General features: G+C 41.8%; 1 protein-coding gene across 4 annotated transcripts in view; it reads left to right on the forward strand.

Annotated features, from left to right (window-relative positions):
• Window positions 1–10,927: 10,927 nt before the first annotated feature.
• The window catches only part of ZNF407 (zinc finger protein 407), a 348,756-nt gene continuing 334,217 nt past the window's right edge, over window positions 10,928–25,466 (forward strand). The window contains exons 1-3 of one of the 4 annotated variants that reach the window (XM_075744552.1): window positions 10,981–11,035; window positions 18,558–18,681; window positions 22,699–22,810. Coding sequence is in view for 1 of the 4 variants with exons in the window: in XM_075744549.1 (XP_075600664.1) it covers window positions 12,017–12,035 (19 nt within the window). In the remaining 3 variants the exon portion in view is untranslated. Of the gene's footprint in view, window positions 11,036–11,431; window positions 12,036–18,557; window positions 18,682–22,698; window positions 22,811–25,466 lie in introns of those variants that run through there. The other 3 variants (XM_075744551.1, XM_075744553.1, XM_075744549.1) reach the window with 3 other exon arrangements.

Below are 25,466 nucleotides of genomic sequence, written 5' to 3' on the forward strand. Positions count from 1 at the left end.
ACTGAAAGCTGCTCATAAACATGACCCTTTTGGCAAAAGAGTAGAAAGCCTGGTGAGATGGTGGAGGTGGCAGATCTCCACATGCAAGGGTTATGGAGGCTGTGTTTCTAGGAATAGAACTGCTTTGGAAAACACTGTATTCCATGCTGTCTATGGGTTCCACAACATTAAGAAGTGCAACTGAAGGTGGACTTATGCTATACGTAGGTTTTTCTGTCGCTCTTTGGAACGCCAAATAAAATGCAAAGTCAACAAAGACAGCGTCATTTTATAAGCACAGGCACTATCATCAGAGCATTGCACTGAAATAAGGTTCTGTTCTGAAACAGCCTCTTACTGTCAAGTTAAAACCATGTGCGTGAAATCAGTGAGTTATGCAGCCCATCTTCACACCTCCTTCAGTCCCAGAAGAGAGAAATAGCAGAGAATTTCCATTTCAGGTTCTCCTGGCCATGAAAGCAAGCACTGGGGAAGCCACTCCCGCCCACAGGGGTTTCCAGAGCTACTCTTTTCCTCTTAGATCAAGACAGGGTATCCATTAGTCAACCTGTCTTTTTCTTTTTTTCTGCAGCATCTCATTAGCCTTCTGAAAAAAAAGAAAATTAAAAAAATTGGTGTGCATTTTTCTAAGGTCTGTATTGTTACACACCATTTCTAGCAATGTTACTTCTTGGATGCATTAATAGCTATTTGTTGCCATGGTAAGTTAAAGGTAATGCCAAAATAATATTGTGTCCTGGTTTCGGCTAGGATAGAAATAGGATTCAAGTTTGCTTCTATTTGTTAGCCTTATTCTAGATATGCCATATCCCATGTCAGAGCAAAATTGTTGTTAATAGTGCTACAAGTTCAAATTACAAATGATACCATATGTTTACTAGCACAGTTTACACAAAGTCACAGAAAAGGGACATCAAAAAGAGGTGACTTTTCAGTGTAAATTGGACTGGTTAAATTTTATTCTAGACTAATTTTTACACAGTGATAAAGGTCTAGTGTTAATTTCTGTTTATTCCAGGGTACCTCTTCACAGCGAAACCTAAGTACCATGTGTTTCACATATCATATTCTGTATAATCATATAGGAGGATGCTTAAACCTACCCAGGTAGTAAGAAAACAACTTTGTGGGGATGTCCAACAGCAGCATCTAGACCTTTGAGAGCTTGATCCAAGTATCAACACTTGGATGCCTAATTGCACTGGGGATGCCCAGCAGTACCTGAGAAATATGCCCCAGGGATGGCAGACACAACTCAAGCCCTGTGTGAACACTGCCGGTGGAGTGGCAGCCGGCCAAATGCGGCACCCCACAGCACCTCTAAGAGCCCTGGGCGCCTACAGATTGAGCTCTGCCTGTCTCCCTGGAACATCTTCCCAAGTCCTCCCTGCTGTAGGCTGGACATCGGTGTTGTAGGGAATCAAACGCTTAAGGGTGGGGCCATATTTTCCTATTGATTACTAATGTGAAAGAAGGAATTGGAAGATTTTAATTTCCATTTAAAATCAGTGGGCTTAAGTGTGAAAGTTGTCTGGGTTTGGGCTTTTTTTTATTAGATAAATAGACTTTGTAATCCTTCAGTAATGTCTCAAAAGACAAGACTAAAGAAAGGTGGCAGTCAGCTAAAATCATGGAGAATAAGTAAAATAATAAGATGCTGACACTAGGAGCTGAAGGCATAGAGAGATGAGCAGCCTCCTGAGACTGAGAACTAATCAGGTCACCATCTGCTTAGCCTGTGAAAGTGGAAGATTAGGCTTACTCACGTAGTTATTGTTTTCAGTAACATTACTGAAAGAAGCTTGACTTTGACTCCTGCTAGTTATTCCTTGCAGAATATGGCATTTAGCTTGTTTGACAAAAAGTTATAAAATTCCTTGCTAGTTAAGGATGTCCATAGTCCATGTTTGGACAGGGAAGACTGTGCAACTGTGCCGTTACTGGTCCCACTGGAGCCGGTGCCAGCGAGGAGCCACAGTCCCCTTGTTCATGCTGGAAACTGCCACCTGTGAGTAACGTGCAAAGTTAAAATACTGATGCACCAAAAACATCCTGAACATGATCTTCTTATTTCATAGATGCTGTTTAGTCTCCCTGGCTCATCTCCGTGTTGCTCATCGCTAGGGTGTGAGGGGTGCCGGTGTGTGCAAAATGCCTATGGGTAAGTGTATGGAACTGCACACCCTTGTTCTCACCTCCCCCCAGAGTCTGTCCCCTCTGCTAACCAAAACGCTCACTGCCAGCTATTTTCCACCATGGGATTTTTCTAAGAAAGATACTAAAAAAGCATTTGCAGTTTCTCACCCCTTCTCCTTTTCACTTGCTTTCTCAAATACATCTGTTTTTAGAAGACTTCTCCTCTAGAAAGATGCTGACTCTGGAATTGGTCAGAATTGCAGGCGTTACCATAGTTTCGGTGCACGTTACTCTCTTACAGGGAAAAATGTGTGGCGCTTGGCCAATACTTATTGCCCTAAGGTGAAGCTTAATTGATTTTTGAATGTATACCTTGTATCATAGAATCATAGAATCTCTAGAGTTGCAAGGGACCCATAAGGATCATAGAGACCAACTCCATATATGTTCATATATGTCTGTATTTTGAGCTGCAGACATATCCTGTCCTTTAAGAGGTAAATCATTATATAAACATTTTAAATAGAAATATATGAGTAGAAAAATATGAACAGTTCCTTAATAGAGTGCATTTTTGTCTACATAACTCTACTGCCAAATATTTCAGTGATCTTCTCACTTGCATTCTTCGGAAACATGTATGAAGAACACCTTCACGTTACAGGTCATTTTTACAAGCATATAGAAAATGTTTTTCCTGCAACATCACTACATTAGATTACATAAAAATAAACCAGGAAATTCAAACTGACCTGCTAACAATGCAAGCATGGAGGTATACAATTTTGCAAGCTCTTTGTATATTTTTTTCAACTGAGATGTGAGCTTGAACCGGGTGGGAATCTTCTTTCTCAAGTCACTCAGAAGTCATTTGGATATCTCCATTACTTTCTAAGGAGGTGCACGGAAGAGCCACCGACTGTCATAATGGGGCTTTCCAGCCCTGCCTGAGGATCAGTAGCTCCTGCAAAGCTTTTCAGCTGATCCTGCAACCCACATGGAATGAGTTGTTTGAGACGGAGGGTGATAGAGGCGGTTCCTCGTTACTTTATCTACTCTCACAGAATTTTAAAAATTGCAAATGCTCTCGGAAAGCATGCTTGCATTTTCTTATGTAATTCCTCCCAGGTTCTTTGCGTGAAACTTACCACATTTTCTTACTCTTCAAGGCAGGAACAACAGCTGTGTTTCTTTGTGGACTTAAATAGATGTGTAAATGCTTGCAAAAACGTAACTAGGCATTGAATTTGGATTCTATTTGCTAAGAAACCTTACCCTTGGGAGGGGAAAAAAACCCAACAAAACATTGCTTAAAGTACACACTGCACAAGGTGTGTCCTGACAGCAAGGACAAACGGTCGTGTTCCTTACCCGATGAGCATTTGACAACTTCAGTGCGTAACTAGGAAATGCTTCCCGTAAAGCTGACAGTTGACACACGTTCTTATTTCAGTGGATGTAGCTCTAACAGGACTTGGATGCACGTGCCAGGTGGATGAGATGCTGACTTCAAGTGAAGATGAAAAATAAGGATTAAATCTGTATTTCATGTTGCGTGACTTTCTTTGCAAGTTCTTTTCTGATCTGATACCACATTAAATCTTAAAGTTAATGTATTGATGCATAATGTACCAGAGTTAATGTTTATATTTGAGATATTTGTCTTTCACAAACTTGCTTTGTGGGTTTGCGAGAGATTAATTATACAGTGGCAGAGCTGTAAATACTGGCAAGCTGGACATCTTCACACATAACAGACAATACAGGGTAATAAATTAATCTCTTTCACTTTACTGCAATGAATTACCTTTTTGTTAAAAAAAACCACAGTACAATAAAACCAAATCCTTGGAGGTTTGGCATTGTCAGGCTCCAGACAGACTTGTATACAGCCGTACTGAAAAGAAACCAGACATTGGGTACATATGCGTGAATAATACTGATGTTGCTACCTGTTGCAAAATCATTTCAGTGATATCTCACTGTCAAAAAACATGAAGTGCCAGTCAATTGCATGTTCCCCATCCTTTAGATGCAGTTACAATTTTCTCTATTATTTTTTTATATCTGTAAGAATAATTCAAAGATCATGCTAGCCATGACTTTTTATTTGTGGAGCTGAAGGGGATTTATTCTTTTGTTTGTTGTTGGGGTTTTTTCCCCCTGAACTTAGAATTGAAACTGAAATCTCTGTAATAGGAACTGGAAAATATTCGACATGACACGCTCCTGACATGCAGCCCTCTGGTGTGAAGAAACAAGTGGTGGCAGAACCCTCATATGTATTTTATTTAAGTTTGTATCACACTTTTTTTACACTTATAAATTTGAGAGTTAGGACTGCTTTACTTGGCTCCTGTGCATCATTGCCCTCCTGACAGGACAGCAAATTCTGTATGCGGGGTTAACATCACCAATTTGGCACCAACCCTGACACTCCAGCGACTGCTTCAAATGATGCAGTTTCAGTTAGTCACAGTGGCAGGACCACTAAGATCTGGCAAGCACATCCTTTCCCAAGCCGTTTCTTTTCGGTTCTGGATACTGAAAGTTAGTTATATAGTCCACTTTTTATTGAAAAGCAGTGGAATGAAAGAAAATACATTTTAAAGAAACAAAACCACAACAAAGAGATGTTGTGCTAGCTTCGTCAACGGTGAACAAATTAGCAATGACAGCCTGGGGTGCCTTTGCCGAGTTGCCACTGCAATGTGCACACAGAAGCATATGGGCCCAGGAAAAATAAATTAATCTTTACCCCCAATTGTCTCAAGGTGGTGTCTATCTGAAAATGGAATTTTCTGAATGGAAGAGCCTGAAGACTTCAAAGGCAGTGTCCATGGGTCAAAAATCCAGTTGTTTCATTCAAGTAACTTCAGTGTCTGGCAGCAAGGAAAAGAAAAAGATCTGATTTATTGTTACACTCATACTGATATTTGTATCTAAAAAACCATACTCATAGAAACATGTGACGCCACTTGTTTGCATGTTTTGTACTGTGTATGCAAAACATTTTAATTGTTTATACTTATATACAATTGCTTTATATCATAATTTATTACTATTTATTTTTGTCATATTGACTACTGTGGTATCAAGTAGATAGCCAGTTGACTAGACCGGCTGTCTAGTCTGTTCTAGACTTCTGCGTATCGTAATTGTTACACACAATTGTTACACACTTTTCTTACCACTTCTCAGCTGTACTGTAACTTGGCTTTAGAGGAACATAACTCAAGATTATCCAGTATCTGATTAAAGATCATGTCTGACGTGAGAAGCTCAACATGAGCCGGCAGTGTGCGCTTGCAGCCCAGAAAGCCAACCGTGTCCTGGGCTGCATCAAAAGAGGTGTGACCAGCAGGTCGAGGGAGGTGATCCTGCCCCTCTACTCCGCTCTTGTGAGACCCCACCTGGAGTACTGCGTCCAGCTCTGGGGGCCCCAGTACAGGAGAGACATGGAGCTGTTGGAGTGAGTCCAGAGGAGGGCCACAAAGCTGATCAGAGGGCTGGAGCACCTCTCCTGTGAGGACAGGCTGAGAGAGTTGGGGTTGTTCAGCCTGGAGAAAAGGAGGCTCCGGGGAGATCTAATTGTGGCCTTCCAGTACCTGAAGGGGCCTACAGGGAAGATGGAGAGGGACTGTTTATGAGGGAGTGTAGTGACAGGACCAGGGGTAATGGGTTCAAGCTGAAGGAGGGTCGATTTAGATTAGATGTTAGAATGAAATTCTTTACTATGAAGGTGGTGAGGCACTGGAACAGGTTGCCCAGAGAAGCTGTGGCTGCCCCCTCCCTGGAAGTGTTCAAGGCCAGGTTGGATGGGGCTTTGGGCAGCGTGGTCTAGTGGAGGGTGTCCCTGCCCATGGCAGGGGGGGTGGAACTAGATGATCTTTGAGGTCCCTTCCAACCCCAACCATTCTGTGATTCTATGACTCCTCAAGTGCTTCTGTGAAGACACCTCTCAGCGCACAGACACCCATGGCTCCTGTGGTTCTCTGTTGCAGGGTTCAGGGATCGGTTGTGCGGCCATTTGTAGGATCAGCACTTTAAAGATAAATACACTCTAGTGGTAACTTCTTAAGCTGTCAGTAACATCAGATGATAATTTCACTAGAAAAAATGGGCTTGAAAATTCCACATAAATATTGCCTTTGCTACAATTATGTCTTCAGTTATCCAAATACAGAAGCAGAAAGGATAAACATTAAGCCTGTAGAAATTCAGCTTCACTTCTCCTAAGGCACACATTGTTCCTTGCATTTGGAACCAAGATGGAACAAGGCCAGTTGTTTCATTTCTTCTAGAGCTCAATAGAAAGCCTGTAAAGTTACTCACAAGTGCAGGCCCTGATGATGCTTCTCATCAGCCACACCAGAGGATTTGCAGGCACCATTACCCTCTTCTGTTAGAATTCGTGACTCTTAGTCTTAGGATAAGGGGGAGAACTTCAAGCACTACCCTGGTTTTTTTCAAATTATTATAACATCTACATGCAAACAAACTGCTATAAATAGTATTTTTCATTGAAAAAAAAATCTATTATTTCCTTCTTTTGAAGCTGCTTAGAGTTTCCTTTTTCTAGATTTTCTGAAATAAGAAATTCAAACAGATCCCTTCTAAGCATTCATTAAAGCCTGCATGCATTCATTCTCATTTTTCTCAAACATTTATACTGCAGTTATAGTAACAGGAGAAGCTGGGAAACCACATAATTTTTCTCACATTTTGACTTGTTTACTTGAGGTTGTCTACATGAAAACAGAGAAGTTTAACAAAAGGTACCTAGCAGTGGGTGAGCATTTTGCTCATGTAAAAAACAGGTAACTGCACTTCGAACAAGTTACTTGGCACACCAGGGCTGCACACTCGCAGGATAACCTATAGTGAGTAAGCAGGCGCAACCTTTAGGGAAGGAGCGAGCGTGGGTGCCAGAGGCAGCATGACCTTGCTGACGCGTCACAGCAGAAAGACGCAGTCGTGCCCTGACGCGGCCGCAGCTCCCCTGGTTTCCAGGGCTAGCATGGCCGCGATGTTATGGAGCAGGCCGAGCGGAGGCGTGTTGGCTCCCTGGCTCGCTCCCAATCCCTTTTTACGGATTTTTACGGAGGGGGGGTGGGGACTGAAATGCCGGTCTGGTTCCCACCCATCCGCAGGGACAGCCCCATGGCAGCTTCTGACAAACCTGTGTTGGAGCTGCTGCCATCTTGCCTTAGCCAGCCCCAGCTAAAGCACGGTGCTGGTGGTTGCCTGGCCCCGTCGCGAAGCTGCCGAGCCAGCCAGAACGCCACCCGTGTTTTTCCCCGGGGTTGCCGTTCTGCAGAGGCAGCGCCCAGAACCAGCTCACCCATGAATCACACCAGTGCTGTGCCAGTGTTAAGCGAGGGAGTGACATCACACATCTATGGCGAATTGCATCACTTTGAACAGCATGCAGCAGCAGAGCCGTCAACCTGGAGTATTGCATTTTGCTCCCTCCATCACAAACCTTGGCACTTCCAGCAGTCATCGCCCAAGTACCTTACAAACCCCTAAGCATACTGTTCTGTTTTTCAAGGCCTATCTGTGATTTATTTTTTTTTGTGCAGCACAGTAGCACATGGTTCAGACTAGCACGTCTTTCAGTTTGATTATCTAAGAATGTATACATTTATCTCATTAACTTATTAGAGTGTTCACTTAAGGGAACCAGAAGGGAACAGCGAGGCCCTTTTGTTCAGTCACCAATATACATGGAGTAAGATTTCACCCAATAATTCACGCACTCCACTGAAAACAAAACAAAAACCCCCCACCAAGAAAAAACTGAGAAAAACATTTAGTCCCACTTTTCAACTGAACGAAAAGCCACCACTTGATAAGGCTTTTCAAAGCTTAACTGCCTATGGGGAAAATATTTTTCATTAAAAAAGGTATACATGTGTATATATGCATAAGTAACTGACATTAAAAAAGTTTTTTGGTGTTTACATCCTAATTATTCTGTTTGATGTTTTCTTACAGGTGCAATTGCATTGTCAGAATAAAGATCTATGCAGATTTTCTTAAAAAACTTGCTACTCTGGAAAAAGGTAATGGTGGCCAAGAAGCTCTTATGGACAATGCTGTCAACTGCTTGACTACCCTGTAGACACTACGTGGTGTCCTGTGGAGGGCCTGTCAGAGACATTACTCACATGACCATCATCAAGTCATGGGGTTATTTTTCTGAACAAATTTCATGTGCAAGAAAACCCATAGCTCAGAGTTGGTAAGTATGATTATTGTGACTGCCTTTATCCCGCTAAATGCCTGACTTCTGGTAATAATAATCACAAAGGTGTGTGTCCTGTACATGAACAAACATGGAATATTAAGGAGGAAGGTAGACAGAGTTTTCAGCTACACAGCTAAGTAAGGAGCTGGCATTATTTTTTTTAAACGAGCAACATTTCTAGTGAAATCGGTCTTTTTGTGTGGAAGAAATATAGCAACTGCAGAATCATCCTAACATCATATTCTGTTAGAAAATAAATACATTCTATGTTTGCAATCCATTTATAAACTAATCTATTAACTAATTAATGCTTTACTAATTAATCATTAACTTAGTCTGCATTTTAATGTGTTTTAATTAGTATAAATATTTCAGAAAAAAAGAACAAGCAGCTGTATTTTCAGCATGAGTTTAAAATTATAAATCAGAACATTAAATGTTGGCATGTCTGTAAACATTTAATAAAACTGAAAATTACAAAAAATATTTTTGTTCCAGATATACTTTTTCTTTTATTAATAGCAATTCTGCCTTAATTGTTGCTTCTACTATACCAATGGCTCCCTCTTCAGGCTATTCCTAAAAAATGTTGCCTCTCAATCTTTTAGAAATCTTTCAATTTACAAAACTCCAGCTCTCATGATCATGCCTTCTACCCCAGTATGTTCCCCCTTAGCAAGGAGATGATGAAAGAACTGATGGACCAGGCATGCTGACCTGGATACTACAAATATTTAAATACAGGTGTTACTTCAGGCCCAGACCGACAAAAATTCTTAGGCATATAAAAGGAATTTGTAAACTGCAGAGACACTGAGCTTGAGGGACATCAAATGGTTGTTTTACCTATTTTCTCATGCTGAAAAATAGCAAGAACAATTAGACTGTTCTTAATCAGATAGTTCTTAAAACTGCCGATGGTTTCTGTCATCTTTCCATAACCTATTGAAGTTCTTATACAGGTAAATATATATGTAGCCAAAGATTATCTCTACTACAAAATTAAGGTGTTTTACCCTGTGTAGATGTTTTTATACAGAGGACAATTAAAATATGTACTATAACCCTGAGGTACTAGACAAAAAGATATCCTTCTGCTACCTGTGTTCTGTGTGATACTTTATCTACTGATACTCATATGTTTTAAACCTTTTTCATTCATTTCAATCTTTACCAAGACTCTGGTCATTCATCTGGGCTATTTTCATTCGATGAACAGCTCAGGCTGTAGTGACCACTCATCTTCAAACCACTCTTAGTCTTTACAACCCACTCCAGAACATGCAGTACTGTGTCATAAGGCTAACAGATTAGGCAATGACTAATTGGTTACATGAAACACTAAGCTGTTAGGCCTAATTAGTAAGCCTGACTGTGCCTTTTACACACTGTATGATTGGAAAAAAAGTCAGTGAACTCCAAACATATTCACAATGGGGTGTTCTCTCCTCCTGACAACTCCCCGTGATGGCCTTGAAGAATGCTAAATGTTGTTTAACTAAGATATTCTATCGACTAAAAAATATTGTGCAGTAAGAACATAAACAGTAAACCTGCATTTTCAAAGTCAGAAGCAACTGCATTCCTCCACAGATCTCAAGACTCTTTAGATCACAATTTAATGTTAGTATTATACTAATCATATGACTTAGCTTGAGAAAGGGGGAAAGAATATGAAGTGTTTCAATATTATGGTTTCTTTATGAGCTTACAACACATAAGATGTTTTACAAATGGCCTGCCTCGCCTCCCCCCTCCCCTCCACCCAGCCGTTTCCCTTCTTGAACTGCATCTTCTAAAAAAAGTATTTGAAGTACAGCTTGGACAGCTTCTATCACCCTCAAATGATAACCTTAGTGAATAACTACCACGCACCATCTCATCTACTTAATTCTTTCCCACTCCTTCTTAGACACCTGTCCCATGGATTAGCACCAATTCTCACCAATTCTCATTAGCCCCTCACTGCCCATGCCGAGCGAGACCCAGAACACCAGTTTATGCACACCCCTGCATGACACAAGCTTATAATCCTGCAATCCAGCGCCAGGAGCTGCCGTGGCAGAGGCCACACGTACACAAGGCTATGCCAGGCGCAAATAAAGATGCGGTTTTGAGCACTTCAAACGCCGCATCTGCTGGGTCCTGCCAGCGCCGCCTGCCTTCGTCCGCCCGGGACCCGGCGCCTCACTGCTTCGCCCACCCTCAGCCAGGAGGGTCAGCGCCAACCCCAGGCAACCCCTCGGGGCTTCGTCCTCCCCTCAGCACCACGGAGCCTGTCTCCCGGGCCCTTCCTGGCGAGGGAACCGGGTGGATAGGGCAGCAGCAGGAGACAGGTACAGCCCCAGCGCACCAGCGCTCCCGCCGCCGCCAGGCCCGGCCAGGGGAAGATGGCGGCAGCGCGCTCCCGCCCCGCTCCCCGCGCGGCGGCCGTTAGGCACAGCCCCTCACGCCCGCCGGCTGCACGCGAGTCCAGGCGCTCAAGCGGCGCCTGTCTCCCGCCCCGGCGCCGCATCACGTGAGCGGGCCTCGCCCGCCTCCCTCCCTGCGCGCCTCACTCTGGGCGTGACGCAAAACGGCAAATCTACGGCGCGCCACTTGTGACCAAGATCATCACAAGCGGAGGCGGACGGCTCCCCCCACGCGGTAAGCGTTGCCGGACGGGACGCAGCCGTTTCGCCCCCCTGCTCGGCGGCGCGGGCCGAGCTGCCGCTTCACACCCTCGCGGGGGAGGCTTATAGGGCCCTGGGGCCGCGGTTGGCCGGTAGCTGGGCCAACGTCTCCCCTCGGGCTTTTTGGGCCTCTGTGCTACCGTCGTTTTTTTGGTCCTGGTGGGCGGGCGGCCAGCAGCGCTCCGCCGAGCCAATCCCGTCCCTCGTTCCTCCCCCGCTGCCCGCCGAGTGGCCGCGGCGCCGAGGGCGGGAAGAACGCCCCGCGCGCCCATTGGCTGCCTCAGCCGGTCCGGCCCGCGGCTCTTCCCTTCCGCTGTGCCGCAGGGACGGGCAGGGGGAGCGGGGAAGAGCCGGGCGGGGCAGGGGCGCTCTTGCGAGCTGCGGGGGGCGGGCAGGGGCGCGCGCCCCGGCAGGCTGAGTTGCGGCTCCGGCTGGTGCGTGCTGTGGGGGCGCCTCCCCCCCCCCGCCCCGCGGCAGGGCTCGCCGAGGCTGCTGCGCATGCGCAGGCTGTGAGGCCGGGCGGGGCCGTGGCGCCCGTGGCCGCTGCCCGCACCTCCCTCACCGGGTGGGTAAATGGGGGGGGGGGGGAAGAGCGGACACCGGCGGAGGGCGCTGGCTTCGTCACCTGGCGCCCCACGGGGACGGTACCGGACAGCGCCCTTTAACCGCTGCGCGTGTGCGTGAGCGCTACCAGTGCGGCGTCTGCGCAGGCGCAGCGGGGTGGGGGTTGGTTGGGGCGGGGGCCGGATCTTGTCCCCACGGCCCGGCGCGGGGCTGAGCTGCGGCCTGTGGCGTCGAAGGGTTACAGCCAGGAAGACGTGACTTTTGCCCTGGTTCAGCTCTGCCCCGAAAGCTTTTTGCTGCTCAAACCCTACTTTTTCTTACTTTCCCGAAGGTCGTTGTAGCCTAAGTGTGGATGAGCTTGAGAAGTGCAGCTGGCAGTGAGTGACAACGCATGCGGCTGCAGGAGCTTTGTAAGCAGTCCTTACAAGTGTTAAAAGGCCCAGTTGTAGCCGTTTTCCCCTTACTCTGCTTAAATTGCTGAACAGAGCTGTCTGAGTCACGGTCACCTTCTGCACTCTCACAGTCTTGCGATTTTTCAACATGGTTTTGTCGTCTCTAGGAAGTTAGTGGACTTCGAGAGCAGTTGTCAGATTGCATGAAGCAAAGCGAATTCACATAAATAACATCACAATTTCTTAATATATTTCTAACGAGGGGTGCATCTTCAATGGAAAAGATCATTAAACTGAAAGTAACAGTTTTAGGTGGCCTTTGAGGGATAGGTTATTATCTCATTTGACTTGACTTGTTACGACAAATTTCCTGTTGCTCCTTCAGATAGTATGGTCTGTGAACCACAATGTTCATCTTAAATGTAGTGTAAGCTAAGGAGAAAGAAAAGGAAAAAACATCTAATTTGTGATCTGTATGTTGTAGCTATTGGTGATCTCAGAATTTGCATAGTTACTTTTAATTCTTGTTTTCCTGTACACTCTGTGTAGTTGGACTTGCAAGACCTTCAGTTTGTTGTGTTCTTGTTCATCTATATCATACTAAGCATGATGGTAACGCCTAGGGAGTAGTAAATAATGGGAACCCAAAAGTGCAAGGGTAATAGTGGCAGGAGTTATTTGCCAATGGTGCAAAACAATAATAGACTAACATGTAATTTAAACATTGGATGTAATTTGCTGTGATTCTTACCTTAATAATCTAAAGGCGTGGCCTGTGAAGACTATAAATTTTCTTTTTGCATTCCTGTATCAGAACATGAGTAATCAAGATGTTTGTGTGAGGCTGGAGCTTTGGCTGTTGGGATCTATATTTTCCCCAGGTCACACCTCTTCATGAAAGATGAAGACAATTACAGGCTTCAGTTTGGTCTCTCCTGCAATCTCCTAGACTATTCACAGCAGGTTACATTCATCATAGAAGTAACATTACAGTCATTCCAACCTTATTTCATAAATTATTTCAGCATGGACATATAATCAGATTGTAGCTTTTACATATAAAATATGGAGCCTGGCAGTAATTGTATAATCCATACGTTTTTAAAAAAGTCAAATCCACTGATGTGTCAGCATGATGATGGACTGTGACTTTTTCAGTGTGTTCAAACATGTCAGTTTTATTAGCATTTTGGGAAATGTAATTCAAACGACCTGAGTTAAAAACATTGAGCCAATCCGTTACTATCATTCTTCTGTAGGAACTATTGTATAGTAACAGCATCAAAAAATTCTAATTTATTTGCATGAAAGTTTTCTTTGTCAGAAACTTTTTTAAAACTTAAGCTGTGTTGTCTCCTTTTATAGAAAAACATGACTTGGAGAAAGAATCTGTGTGAAGCAGATGTCAGTTACAATACTCCATAAAACCCAACCTTTTGTAATGAAGAGCAGCATTTTTGTATTAGTGTGCACAACGTTAACAAAACCAGCTTTGCTTCGCCTAATTGGGCTTTTTTATCTTTTGAATATATACAGACTTGTGGGTTTGTGCATGAGCTAAAATTTACAGACAGATTGGCATATGAAATGTGATTGAACTGGAATTGTTGAGCGGCTCCTACGTTTGAATTTCCTAAGATGGTTTAGAATTTCAGTGTTCTCTTTCTTGGGGAAACAAAAAGGCCACACTTGATGGACAATTCATTGATGGATGATCCATCAATCAAATAAAAACATTGGTTAAAGATATGTCTGGTCTAGTCATTCATTCAAATTAATGGCGCGGTATTATGGTGCATCTTGAAATTACTATGTTCACTTTTTTAGATTGTACATCCTGGAGTATAGGTTATTTTGAAGTGAGCACATTGCCAAAAATAGGGATTGGGGGGGGAAGACAAGATGACATGATTGAACAGATGTAGTGGCTGCTATTCTTTCAGCAACTTTTTTTTTTTACAAAGGTTGTAGTGACAGGGAAAGAGTTGCTGCTCTGTTGTTCACAAAGCACTAGGCATAGTGGTCTCTATTCTGTGAGGTATATATTATTGTATAAGGAGTTAAATAGAAATGATACTCTCATTTTCACAGATTAATAGTCAACAGTGGGCCAGCGGAGCACTCTTGGCTATGCTTCTACCCCAGCAAGGTATTGTTTTGTGTTGGCCTTGCTAACTCGGGGTGGCACAGCCGCCCGAGGGGCAGCTGCATACAGTGCCTGGCCAGCGACAGCCTGCTCCCCCCGCACGAAACGACTTGAGTGGAATGAGCAGAATGAAAGACAGCAGTTCTTGGAGGACATGAATACATGCAAGAAATGAGCAGTACACCTCACTGGTGATGCTTAGTGCTAGTAAGAGGCATAGGATTAACCGTGGACATCTTGAAGAGAATTAATGAGTGGGACCGCATGGGAGGTGGCGATTGAAAGTGCTTAAATGTTGCCTGGTCCAGGGTGTCAAAATTCATGTGACATCTGTCTGATAACATCAGAGTGGTTTAATCTTTGGTCTGTCTGTCTTTGCAGTGGACATTCTTCCGGCATTACGCAAAAGTATGTGAAAGTTCAAATGAAATACACCTACTTTTCTTCTAAACTGAGTACTTTTTTATTTTTGTCATTTTGGCCTGTGCTAAGACATAAGCTGAAATAAGTTTATTAGCCCATGTGTATAAAACCAGTGAAGAAACAAAAAATGTGAAGACGTTTCTTCTTGTAATCTCTAATTTCTCACCTGCAGAAATTCCAAAGGCATCTTTTGCTTCACAGAAAGAAGTTGTGAGTTCAAAACAGGGGAACCATACCCGCCTTGCTGCCCTGCAACTGTGACTTCTGGTGATCCTGTTTCTGCCATCTGCCAGTGAAGGGTCTGTAGTTACAGAAGAGTCTATAGCCCATTCTAGGTGTTTATGTTAAATATATGTGGAAGTTTTCTTACTTAATTTCAGTTCTTCAACATACAAAGATGAAAGAAGGTTGTGTCCAAAACTTAAAAAACAGCAGCAATCTATAGCTTTAGATCTGAAAGAAGTGCAGTTACCTTCTTTCCTCAATATGAAAAGGAAAATTACAGTGTTAGCCAGTTCACCTGTTTCTTTACAAAGGACTAACCCGACTGCCATTTAGAAACAGGCAGTAATGATGTTCCAAAAGTAAAATGCTTGTTTGCGTGACTCATGACTGCTTTCCAGTCCTGCATTAGCAGAGTTGTTGATTGCTGATTTTTTGCTTTGCTTTGCTTTGTTTTGTTTGTTTGTTTTACAGCAGTCTGACCTTTTTTCTGAGTAGTCTGGCCTACTACTGAACTACTGTCTGTAACAGTGTGGGTTATATTTAACTGGGCTGAGAGGCTGCAAATGTTCTTAGTTTCCTTTGGTCCTTAGTGGTACAGGCATAAATTTTAATTGCCTCTGCCCTTCTGTGTCTAAAAACACAAGCTGTTACATATTTGTGTGGCATATGTAATGGCCAAGGAGGAGGCATGCAGAGTAGCTAGGGTATGCAGTATTTCAGTGTCTAGATCTGGTTGTGTACATCTCAGTAGATTACTGTTTTGTTACAGACATATATATAGATGCTTTCCTATCTGGTATTTTTTTGTCTCATGGTAGTTAAAGTTTCTTGCTGTCCTTAGCCACATCTTTGGTATTTCAGAAGTCTCTCTCAAAGTATAGGTACAAAGATTTAAAAAGTACATATAAATTTTAAAATTCACTGTGGTTACAATGTGTAACAAAACTAATCCAAATAGTAATTTTTTTTTCTATTATACTTGTATTATGGAATCCATACAGTTATATGATATACAAATATTTCTGTAGGAAACATTCCGAGGAGGTTTGGAAAGTGCAGAGGTCCTGACAAGAATTGTAATTTAAGCAAAGACAAACCAACTGTTCTGGTGCCATTTGGATGGCCTTAAGGGCTCTGGTATGCCTTTATACTTCTGTACATGTGAGTTCTCTCTTAAGGCAGGTTTTCAAGCTTGAGCTTGCTCTGGAAGAGCCTGTGGCCTGTGTCCATTTCCATTTGGTGTGTTAGTGGTTGGGTTTGTTTGCCTTTAAGTTAGTAGAACACATTTGCTATCAAGATATGAGGTAGTCCACCCAGAGTTCGTTTTAAGACACGCCTTAGCGGGAGGAGGCTTGCTTACTTTACCTGTACCTGTGATATGTAGCATGTTGGCACCAGCCTCTTCTGTGCTCGGGGGAGAAGTGTGAACAGGGTGAGCTAGCAGTCTCAGTTCACGTGAGGAAGCATCAGACTCGCTGCTCCTGTGCTGCCTGGCACGTTTGGTGCCTCTAGGAAGCACCGTGATGGCTCCAAGGTGTGTGCACTGCAGCCCAGTCGCGTGCCTGCTGTATGCCTAGAGCTTGCGTTCTGCACCCGCGCAGGAAATCCTGCGTGGCCGAGAAGCATCAGATTTACTAGTGCATGTGCACGCTGTGTGGGGTGCGGGCAGTAAGCTCAAGGCTTCTGAGGAGCGTGTCTTAACATTCGTGTGATGCCCAGCATACGTGCCCATCTTTCTCCCTGAGAACCATGGCACAGAAATACAGCTATTTTGCATTTTGCAGTCTCATGTGGTCTGTTAACAAGGAGAAAGAAATACCTCTTGCTTGCTTGTCTTCTATTGAATGTTTAAGTGAAATCATATGTTATATTTAAGTTGGATTGTTCCAAGTACTTGGGAAAAGGGTAGTAAACTCCAGAAATTCAGTAAAGGCAAACTGTTGCTTTCTCCTAGTTCCTTGCCGTGTATCATGCCTTCTGCAGGGGTGTATTGACATTGGATTTGAGATACCGGATATGCAGCAAGGACAGCAGTGATCCTTGTGTTTTGTTTTCTGTTTGATTTGTTACTTTCGTCTTCTTTGCTTCCTGTTTTCAATTCCAGTGATGTAAAGGCTCCCCACGTGAGGCAAACCTAGATTTATCTTACTCTTTAAGGGGAGGGGGATTCTCACCTTAAGTCATATAAATTGTTAATAGGATATACATTTCTGAAAAGTCAAAATGGAAAAATAAATCTAAAACGATCTATACGCTGCAGCTTGTTTGTTTGTTTTGGCAGCTGCACAATAAAGTGCAATGAATTCTAAAAATTACTAGTTTCGCATGTGTATCCTTTACTGGTCACAGCCTGATTGTTATAAGTCAGAGCTAATTTTTTTTAATTGGATCCAGTGCTAGCGTAATATCTAAGTTCAAAGATACAGTACATAAAAATGTTTTCAGGATGTTGTCTTCAAAATCTGCCAACTTCTTTTCTATTGTTTTCAGTTTTATTGGTACAACAATGGAATGATTTGAATTGCATTTGATTTTTTTCTCTGTGTTGTTTGCATTTTCATTTTAAATTATTTACAAGTCTGAGGCTTGGAGATGAGAGCCTAATGAATGCTTTTAAAAATAAAACCTTCTTCTTTAAGCATGTTCCGCTTCATGTTTTGAATTTATAACTCAAGCCTTAATGAATCGTTTCCTAGTTACTCTCATCTTAGAATTTATGAGCTGTCCTATTTACAAGTTTTACCTATACAATGGAAAAATAATTCCTGTTTACCTTAAATGAAAAGAACTGTTCGTGTTAACAAGCTTAAACTTCTAATTAGGGGTAATATGGCAATAAATACTATGTCAAACCTTTTAGCAATGTGAAGATGCAATATTTAGGTTTTGAGCCTGTCCCTGGTGCATTCCAAGTGAGAAGACGAGTGTGTTGTGGTTTTTGATACCTCATATACGTATCAGGTTAATAAAAAGTATTTTAGGGAAAAACAATAGCTTATAGGTCCTTATAGGAAGCAGATTCACTTCTTTCCACATTTAGGGTGATATGCTGATGCCCACATGCTATAACATTGTTATAATAAACCTTGTTATTGTGAGGCTTCAGATAGATGCCAGACATATGAAAGAACTCTGATGACTTCATCTATGTGTGTATGTGGTGTTTTGTTAACAGTTAAGTTATTCTGTTGAAAAAAATAGTAGGATTAGCAGTAGTTGCTTTGTTTTGAATGTACATTAATGTAATTTAATCAGGAAGGAAAGAAAACCTGGGACTAGAATTTGATGTCATTTACCTGACTATAAATCGGAATATCTCTGTTAATTTTTTCAATTTGTGTCAAAATGACCAAACTCAGAACCTGACACAAGCTCTCCATCTTGTAATTTGTGCATACAAAACCAACGAAATAAAATCAGAATTTTTTTTTGTCCAAATCTTAACCCAAAAAACAGAGCTTGGTTTTTGAGCAGAGACTTTGTAATACAGTGTTACTACTTTTTGGTAGAGGAACTTTGCAGATATATTGTATGAAGAACCTTTTTTTTTTCTCCCAGTTGTTTCTGATTAGACTTAATTGTCAAAGCTACAGACTTGTGAATTTGAGAGCCATTCTAAGTCTAGGAAGCTTAAAAATTCTTGACAAATTTTTTTCTTTGACTTCTTTGTGTGTGCCTCTGACATCTGCAGAGGGTTGTATGTAGGCTTTGTTGCCAGTCTGATTTTCTTCGTGTTCCCCAAGCAGTTTGCAGTAGGGATGGCAACCTGAGGAAGGAAGGAAGGAGAGGAAGAGGCTGAAGAGAAAGTTCATGTAGGTCTGACGTTGGAGGTGTCCCTTCTGCCGCTCTGAAGCAGACATCTGATGAGATGTAAGGAGCTCCGTCTCTCAAAACTGAGGAATCTTCCTTGTGTACAAGGTTATTAGGTACAGTAGACAGTTCTTTGGAGGAGACAAGTAAAATCCTGACAGTGTTCTTTGGCAGCGCTGTTTGGATGACTTGGTTTCTGTTTCCAGGTGAAAAACATGCTGGGCTTTGCAGCTGGAGGTTGACTTGCAGGGATACCTGCTCTTTTTCTTTGTTCACATCATCCTGATCTTAGATGTTGCTGCTATCAATACAGTGTATTTCGGGGTATGGCGTTGAAGAAACTTTTTTTGTCAGAGAATGGGTACCTTTGTATTTTGGATGCAAAAGATAAATACCCTATCAGGGGATAGGTTTCTGAGGAGGCGGCACACAAGCAGAGCTAATATGTTACACCAGCCACTGTAGATGGAGTAGTAGGCAAGCTTTCAGGAACAGAAGCCTGTCTTCAAATCTAGTGCTGATACCAAGATAATTAAAATATACTTTAAATGAAAACAAAGTTAATTTCTGAAGCTTATACTTCAATGTTGTATGGAAGTGCAGAGATGTAAGGAGTGTGTCTTTTCATGGGGTCAAATAATGTTTTATTTATACATCTGTTAATATGTACTCAAAGGTCATTAGACTTTCAATTACAGAGTTTTGGATGACACCTAATGTAATGGACAGTAGTGAGAAAACTTCAGCTGATGGCACTGTGGTCATGGTTTCATTTTGATTTTATTCTAAAATTATTTTTCATCCTTGTAAATTACATTTCTAAGCCAATGGGATGTGTTTTGAGAGAGGAGAAATATTTTACATAATATTTAAATTTTGTTTGAATAAACCACCTAGAAAGTGCAGAGAAAAAGAATAGTATATTCCCTAAAATAAAATTGCAGTAGTAATTTTTCTTTGTAAAGGAACGTGTTATAGTGCTGGAATTGTCTAAACCATCAGAATTGCCAAGCATAAATAATTACATAATTTCACACTTCCCAGTAAAGTCAGACCCTGATTTAGAAGTTGACAGCCTGAGAGAGTCTGCTCTTTGACAGTGATGTCTGTATTCCCTAAATTTCTAGAGACTCCCTCTAGGAAAACAGACTGAGCTTTAAACCCTTTACTTTGAATGAGAACCCTTATTAACAAATAGAGAATATTCCTCTTTTTAAGAAGTTTTCATACTCTAAATGCACAGATATTTCATCTTTTCCGCTTTCAGCTAGCGTTGATTTTGCTGATACAGGCCTTTTCGCTGTCTTGGTCCTCACTGTCTTTCAGTGTGTTTGATATTCATATTTCTTCTTTATTCCTTCTTCCTTGCTGGGCTTTTTTTCTTCCTTTTCTTAAACAAATAGATAATATGGTAATATGAACTCTAATAGGAAAAAGGCATTGTTTAGCTCGGTTGGGGTACTACTAATCCAGTCACCAAATGTAACCATAACACAGCATGCATTTTAATTATTAAATCTAATGGAAACTTTGCATTTTAAATCTAGAGCTATAAACCACTTGTTTGAAAATGCACAGTTCAGCACTATGATTTTAGCTTGTAGTGAATTACAGGGCAGTATTCTTTGATCAGTTATTACAAGTTGAAGATTAGTAGCATTCAGTGCTTGTGTTAATTTGGAGAATACATATAGGAGTCACTGCAGGTCAAACTGAAGCTCAGTCCTGTATTTTTTTATGATTTAGTCAGCTGACTGGATAAAGTGATGTAAAAATGTATAGATAATACAGTCATGCCAGTCATTCCCAATAAGTGTAATTTAAAGGAACATTTTTAAGACTAGTACTCCCTCAAATTCCAGTACTTTGTAAGATGTGCTTTATTATTGAATGCAATGTTGTTGAGGTTTTTCTTTTAGATACTTATTTGTTTGAATAGTTCTACAAAGTGCTCCTAAATGCACTTTTGAGGTCTTACCACTAAAGAACAGCTGAAGGGTAGAACAACTAGTATGTGTTTGCTTATGTTTGGTCAATACTTGTTTTTGTAATTAATACATTTTAACCATAAATAAATGTAACAAATTCTAATAGAACATCTTAGTGTCTATGTGCTTCTTAACATAAAAAATAAAAATACTCTTAGAGTGAATGTGGATTTTACTGAATCACCATGAAAACTTATAATCCCTGCATGAGATGTGCAGGCTTGAAGCTCTGCTGTTTTCAGAAGTAGGGGACATCACGTTTTTGAGCAGCTCCAGTGGGTTTGGAGGAGGGGGCTTTGCTTAGATGCTTGCTTCAGGATGCCGGGACAGCTGGCATGCTGTAGGTGCAAGAGCAAGGCTCTCCAGATTTGTGAGACGTAAAGAGTGGGGTAGTAGCTCAGCAGAGCCAATCTTTTCTTCCTTTTGACCAGGTTGCTAGACCCAACAGCTCTCCTTTTCTGTGTCTTCAGGTTGTGTACTCGCTGTCTTTCTCCTCTAGCTGAGGAGGTGTCCCCCGTGGGGTGAGCAGGAGCTGTTTGGTTTTTTTCTTCTCTCTGTATTGTATGTGAGATACCAGTACCTAACTGGGGACTCCGGATCTCACTCTCTGTTCCACACATTTTGAAGCTTGACATTGAGCAGTTCAGCAGTGCCTGACATACCTGGTGGACACAGGCTTAAGTAATTTTGGACTGTTGAATTTTTGGAATCGAGTCCAGTTTTTTGTTCTGTAGGGCCACCCAAACCCTTAGAGCATCTTTATTGCCTGGTTCAGTCTTCCCTTCATCTTTTTTGTTTTGGTGATCTGGCATAAACTCCATAAACTGATTTTACAATTGCAGCCTTTGCTGTTGAGTCTGATTGTTTTAAGGATAATATTTGTAATAGAGCGCCAACTTTCTCATCATTTCTTCTGCTCCTCACTGTTCATCTCTACTGCAAATCAAATTATGATATCAATGTCTACCAGATCCTTAAATTTCATACTTTGTAGGTTTTTTTGCTCATGTACCTTTTTTGAGTGTGTGGCATGAGGGTGTGTAGGTAATGTATTCCTACAGTGGTTTTTTTGTTTATACATATTTCAGAAATATCCTCTGCTGTCTGTGTGTGCCAGATTAATTTATTTCAGTAAAGGATCTTCACGTGAAGGCTATTTTTTTAACTATGACCACCTCCAAGGCTGAATCACTGTAGAGAACCAATGAATTTATAAACGTTACTCATTTGTATTGTTTCAGGGATGGGTTGCAAATTATGCCCGTTGGCCTCATGGACTGTAGTTAAAGAATTGCTAAGACAATGCCTTTTCTGCTGAATAAAGTTAGTTACAGACTAAACAAAGGCTACGTGTGAACCCATGGCCTTGGTTTCTTCTAAAGGAAGAAGTGCAGCATCGCCTGGGGCCACCGTGAGCATCTCTGCACTTCAGGTCTTTGCCAGCTTCCCTTGTGCCACTGAGACAGTGACTGCTGGCGGCCACCCGGCGTAGCTTGCTTGTTGCTCCTGCCAGCTTGACCAACTCCCCAGCTGCACTGGGAGAACCAAAGCAGGGTTTTGCTCCCTTGCTGCTGCTTTCTATTCCTTTCAGACTTCAAAATGGGGACTCTGAAAATGAAGGTACATTTTGGTTTTAAGCTTTTTGTTGTGCTCCAGGGGAAAGGCTGAAAATAAGATGCTGGTAGTAGGAAATAACCTAGGTTGTAGCCTGCACCTTAAGGTCATAGCTTGCTTGTCTCTTGTAGCCTTATTTCATACTTCATTTTGGAATCTACCTTCTTATGTATGAATTGTTATTCATGCTGTACTAAATAAAGCCCTTTTTATACCCTTTAATCCTTTGGCTTCCATGAACTTCTGATGTTTTTTTGGCTGCCTTCATCCTTCTGTTGCAGTTTTCATTGCGCTATACGTTGTCCAATCTCCAGTTACTGAATTCTCAAGTCTTAGTTATTTTACTTGGGAGTAGCCCTTTTTTACATGCTATTTTGTCTATTGTTCATTGTTAAGATGTGCTGGTTTGTTTTGTCTTGTCTTTTCTCTGACGCAGATGATTTTAATGCTTCATGCTGTTCTCTCTCATTTTCAGTGTGTCCGATTCCCAGTTGTACAGATGACTCCAGGAGATGGCAGTAGGATAAGGGAGGTTTTCCTCCCCAGTCTGCCAGCCTGAACCTGGCCCAGGTCAGCAGCAGGTGGAGGTCAGTTCCTGGCGCCCATCCACCCAGGGGCTGCGGTGCAGCCCGCTGACTGTCTCCCACCAGTTCCTCAGTCTGGAAGATGGCCCTTATTTACTGATTGAAGCAACTGAGCATTAAAGTTTTCAGTCTGATTGCTTTTCTCTTTCTCTTCTCTCACATCCTTTCTTGCCTTCCTCCTGGAAAAGATTTTTTTTTTTCTTTTTTTAATTTGTAAAAGGAAAAGTATACCAACTCTAAGTATGAAGTGTATTTTTACAGCCAAGTTATAAATTCCAAAAACTAGGGGGGGTATAATGGAAATGGTTAGGGGGGAGAGGGGAGGGCATGCTGTAATACATATGTAACCTTTTTTCCCTCTCTTTAGTGAATAGACCGTTTAAACTAAATTAAGTAAAGGATATAAATTCTGTTGTTTCAGTTTTTAATATTTCATGGCTGATTTTATAGATAAAAATTACATTTAACAATAAATATGAAGAAGAATTTATACAGCCTGTTCTAGTTTGATATGGAACAGCAAATCCCATTTCTCTGTAGCTGTAAAGAAAATTCATTATAATGTCTTTGGTTGTAAGAGATGGCTTCATTGTGATTAGTTACACTGATAATAAAACAACCTTTTTACAAATGGCACAAGATACATGAGATCTTATGTGTCTGCCTTTTAATAGCATTGAATTTGTGCATTTGCTACCTTTATTCTGTAGTCCTTTTTTCGTTTATAATTGGGCACTTTCAAAATCTACAAGTTATTAAAAGTAGTCTAATATAACTTAATTTTTCTTTTGAAGCATTCTGGAGAAGGAGTTATTAATGCAGCTAAGCATTCTTAATTGTTGAGTTTCCAAAATAAAAAAGCCCTAATTTTAATTAAAAAAAAAATGGGTTCAAGTAATTTTGTTCAATTATGAATAAAAAGTTTTGGGGATAACATAATGAAATCTGGGTATCAGACATTACCTTCCAAATCCTTTTAAAGCACCTGAAGAAATATCTTGACTTTCAATTGCCCTATTCCCAGTGATGTCAGTTGGATTTAGATGTGTGTAGGTATTCAAGTCATTTAAAACACAGGTAGTAGCATTAGGATGCCTGCTGAGCAGTTGAGAGTCCAAGTGTACACATTTGGTGTGGGGAGGATTTTGTGAGGAATTCATAGCCATTAGAGGGGTATTTATTTTTTTTTTCAATTGTACATGCATTTAAGAATACTGGGATCTCAGCACAATAATGCAGAATGAGTTTGATGAGAAAAGTAGAATAGTTGTAATAAGAACCTTTGCATATTTATATTGCTGTGATTTGTGCTGTTCCAGTGGTTTAACAAGTAAAATTTTCTGTATTGTTTAGTTTATAGAAATAATATAGGATATTAGATTCCAGAAAAATGGGGCATATGTGACAAAATGATATTTTAAATTGTAAAATGGAATTACATGGCTACTGTTAGAAGTGAATTCCTTTCCTGCTTCACATAGAAAGCAAATAATTTGGTGCTTTAGAATGAGGAAGGCTGCAGAGCCAACAAAACAGAAGTTGCATTTGATTATCAAATATTTATGGAATTTACTGGAAAGCAAAAATCTGAATCATAGTGCTTGGAAAAAAATAGGATATAATGCTCAAATGTTCTGGAAAATACAAGATGGAACAGCATGCTTAATATTAGGTTTCACTGTAAAAGACATAAAACCAACATTTTTGCTCCTGTTGTCTGTAAGCTTTAATTTTAGACTGTTGTCTCTTTTCCGTCGATGATTACAGCTAGGAAAAAAAAAAAGTCCTGTAGCACTTGTTAAAAGTGTTTTCCCAGGACGAATACCAAGAAAATGACTATTGATGACTGAAACACAGGACTAAATACTCTTTTTCACACCCTTTGCTGTAGGAAGTAGCCCGTTTGGCTTGCAGTCTGCTTTCCATAGGCGCATTGCTCCTTCAGAGGAATGGGCTGGGTCTGTGATTTGGGATGCTCGGTTGGCTGAGAGCAGAGCGCCGAAATGCCGCCTGGTCTGCGGTGGGAAAACTGACTTTGTGTCCTGGCTGCACTTGGCCATGATGATAAATCCCCACGCAGGTCACCCATAAGGGTGAGCTTGTGGTCCCTCAGATCCTGGGGGGCATTTGAGCTGAGCAATAGCCTACTTAGTAATACGTGTATTTTTTCTCCCAGGAAGGCGTTGGAGCGGGTGTAATTTCTTACTCTAGCCCGGTCTCCGGGTACTTGCCGGTGGTTGCCACAGAGTATGTTTTCTGTGTTCATTAAAACCTATTGATCTCAGGAAAGTTTGTGGGATTGATTTTAACTCGGTGCTTTTCAGGGAATTAGTAGTATTTTTAGCAATAACACTCTACTAACGTGTTCCCCAGAGAAAGTGATGTATTGAGGAAATACAGAGGTCACACACACAAGTGGCAGCCCTGACCCAACTCCCGCGGTCCTGTTGCCCAGGGAAGTGCCGTGTGGTCCTTCTGCGACCTCCTGTGCTGCCGGGAGCTGTGTCTGGGAAGGGTCTGGCAGCATGCTGCTCTCCCTGCCCAGGAGGAATTTGGGGAGCGGGAGGCAATGGCTGAGGTCACCGAGTTGACCAGCACATGTCTTCCCAGCCTGCGGAGGAGGAGGGCTGCGGTGCCACCCTGATTGTGCCAGCTGCCG

This window comes from Balearica regulorum, chromosome 2, assembly GCF_011004875.1.
Source record: "Balearica regulorum gibbericeps isolate bBalReg1 chromosome 2, bBalReg1.pri, whole genome shotgun sequence".
Classification (NCBI taxonomy): domain Eukaryota; kingdom Metazoa; phylum Chordata; class Aves; order Gruiformes; family Gruidae; genus Balearica; species Balearica regulorum.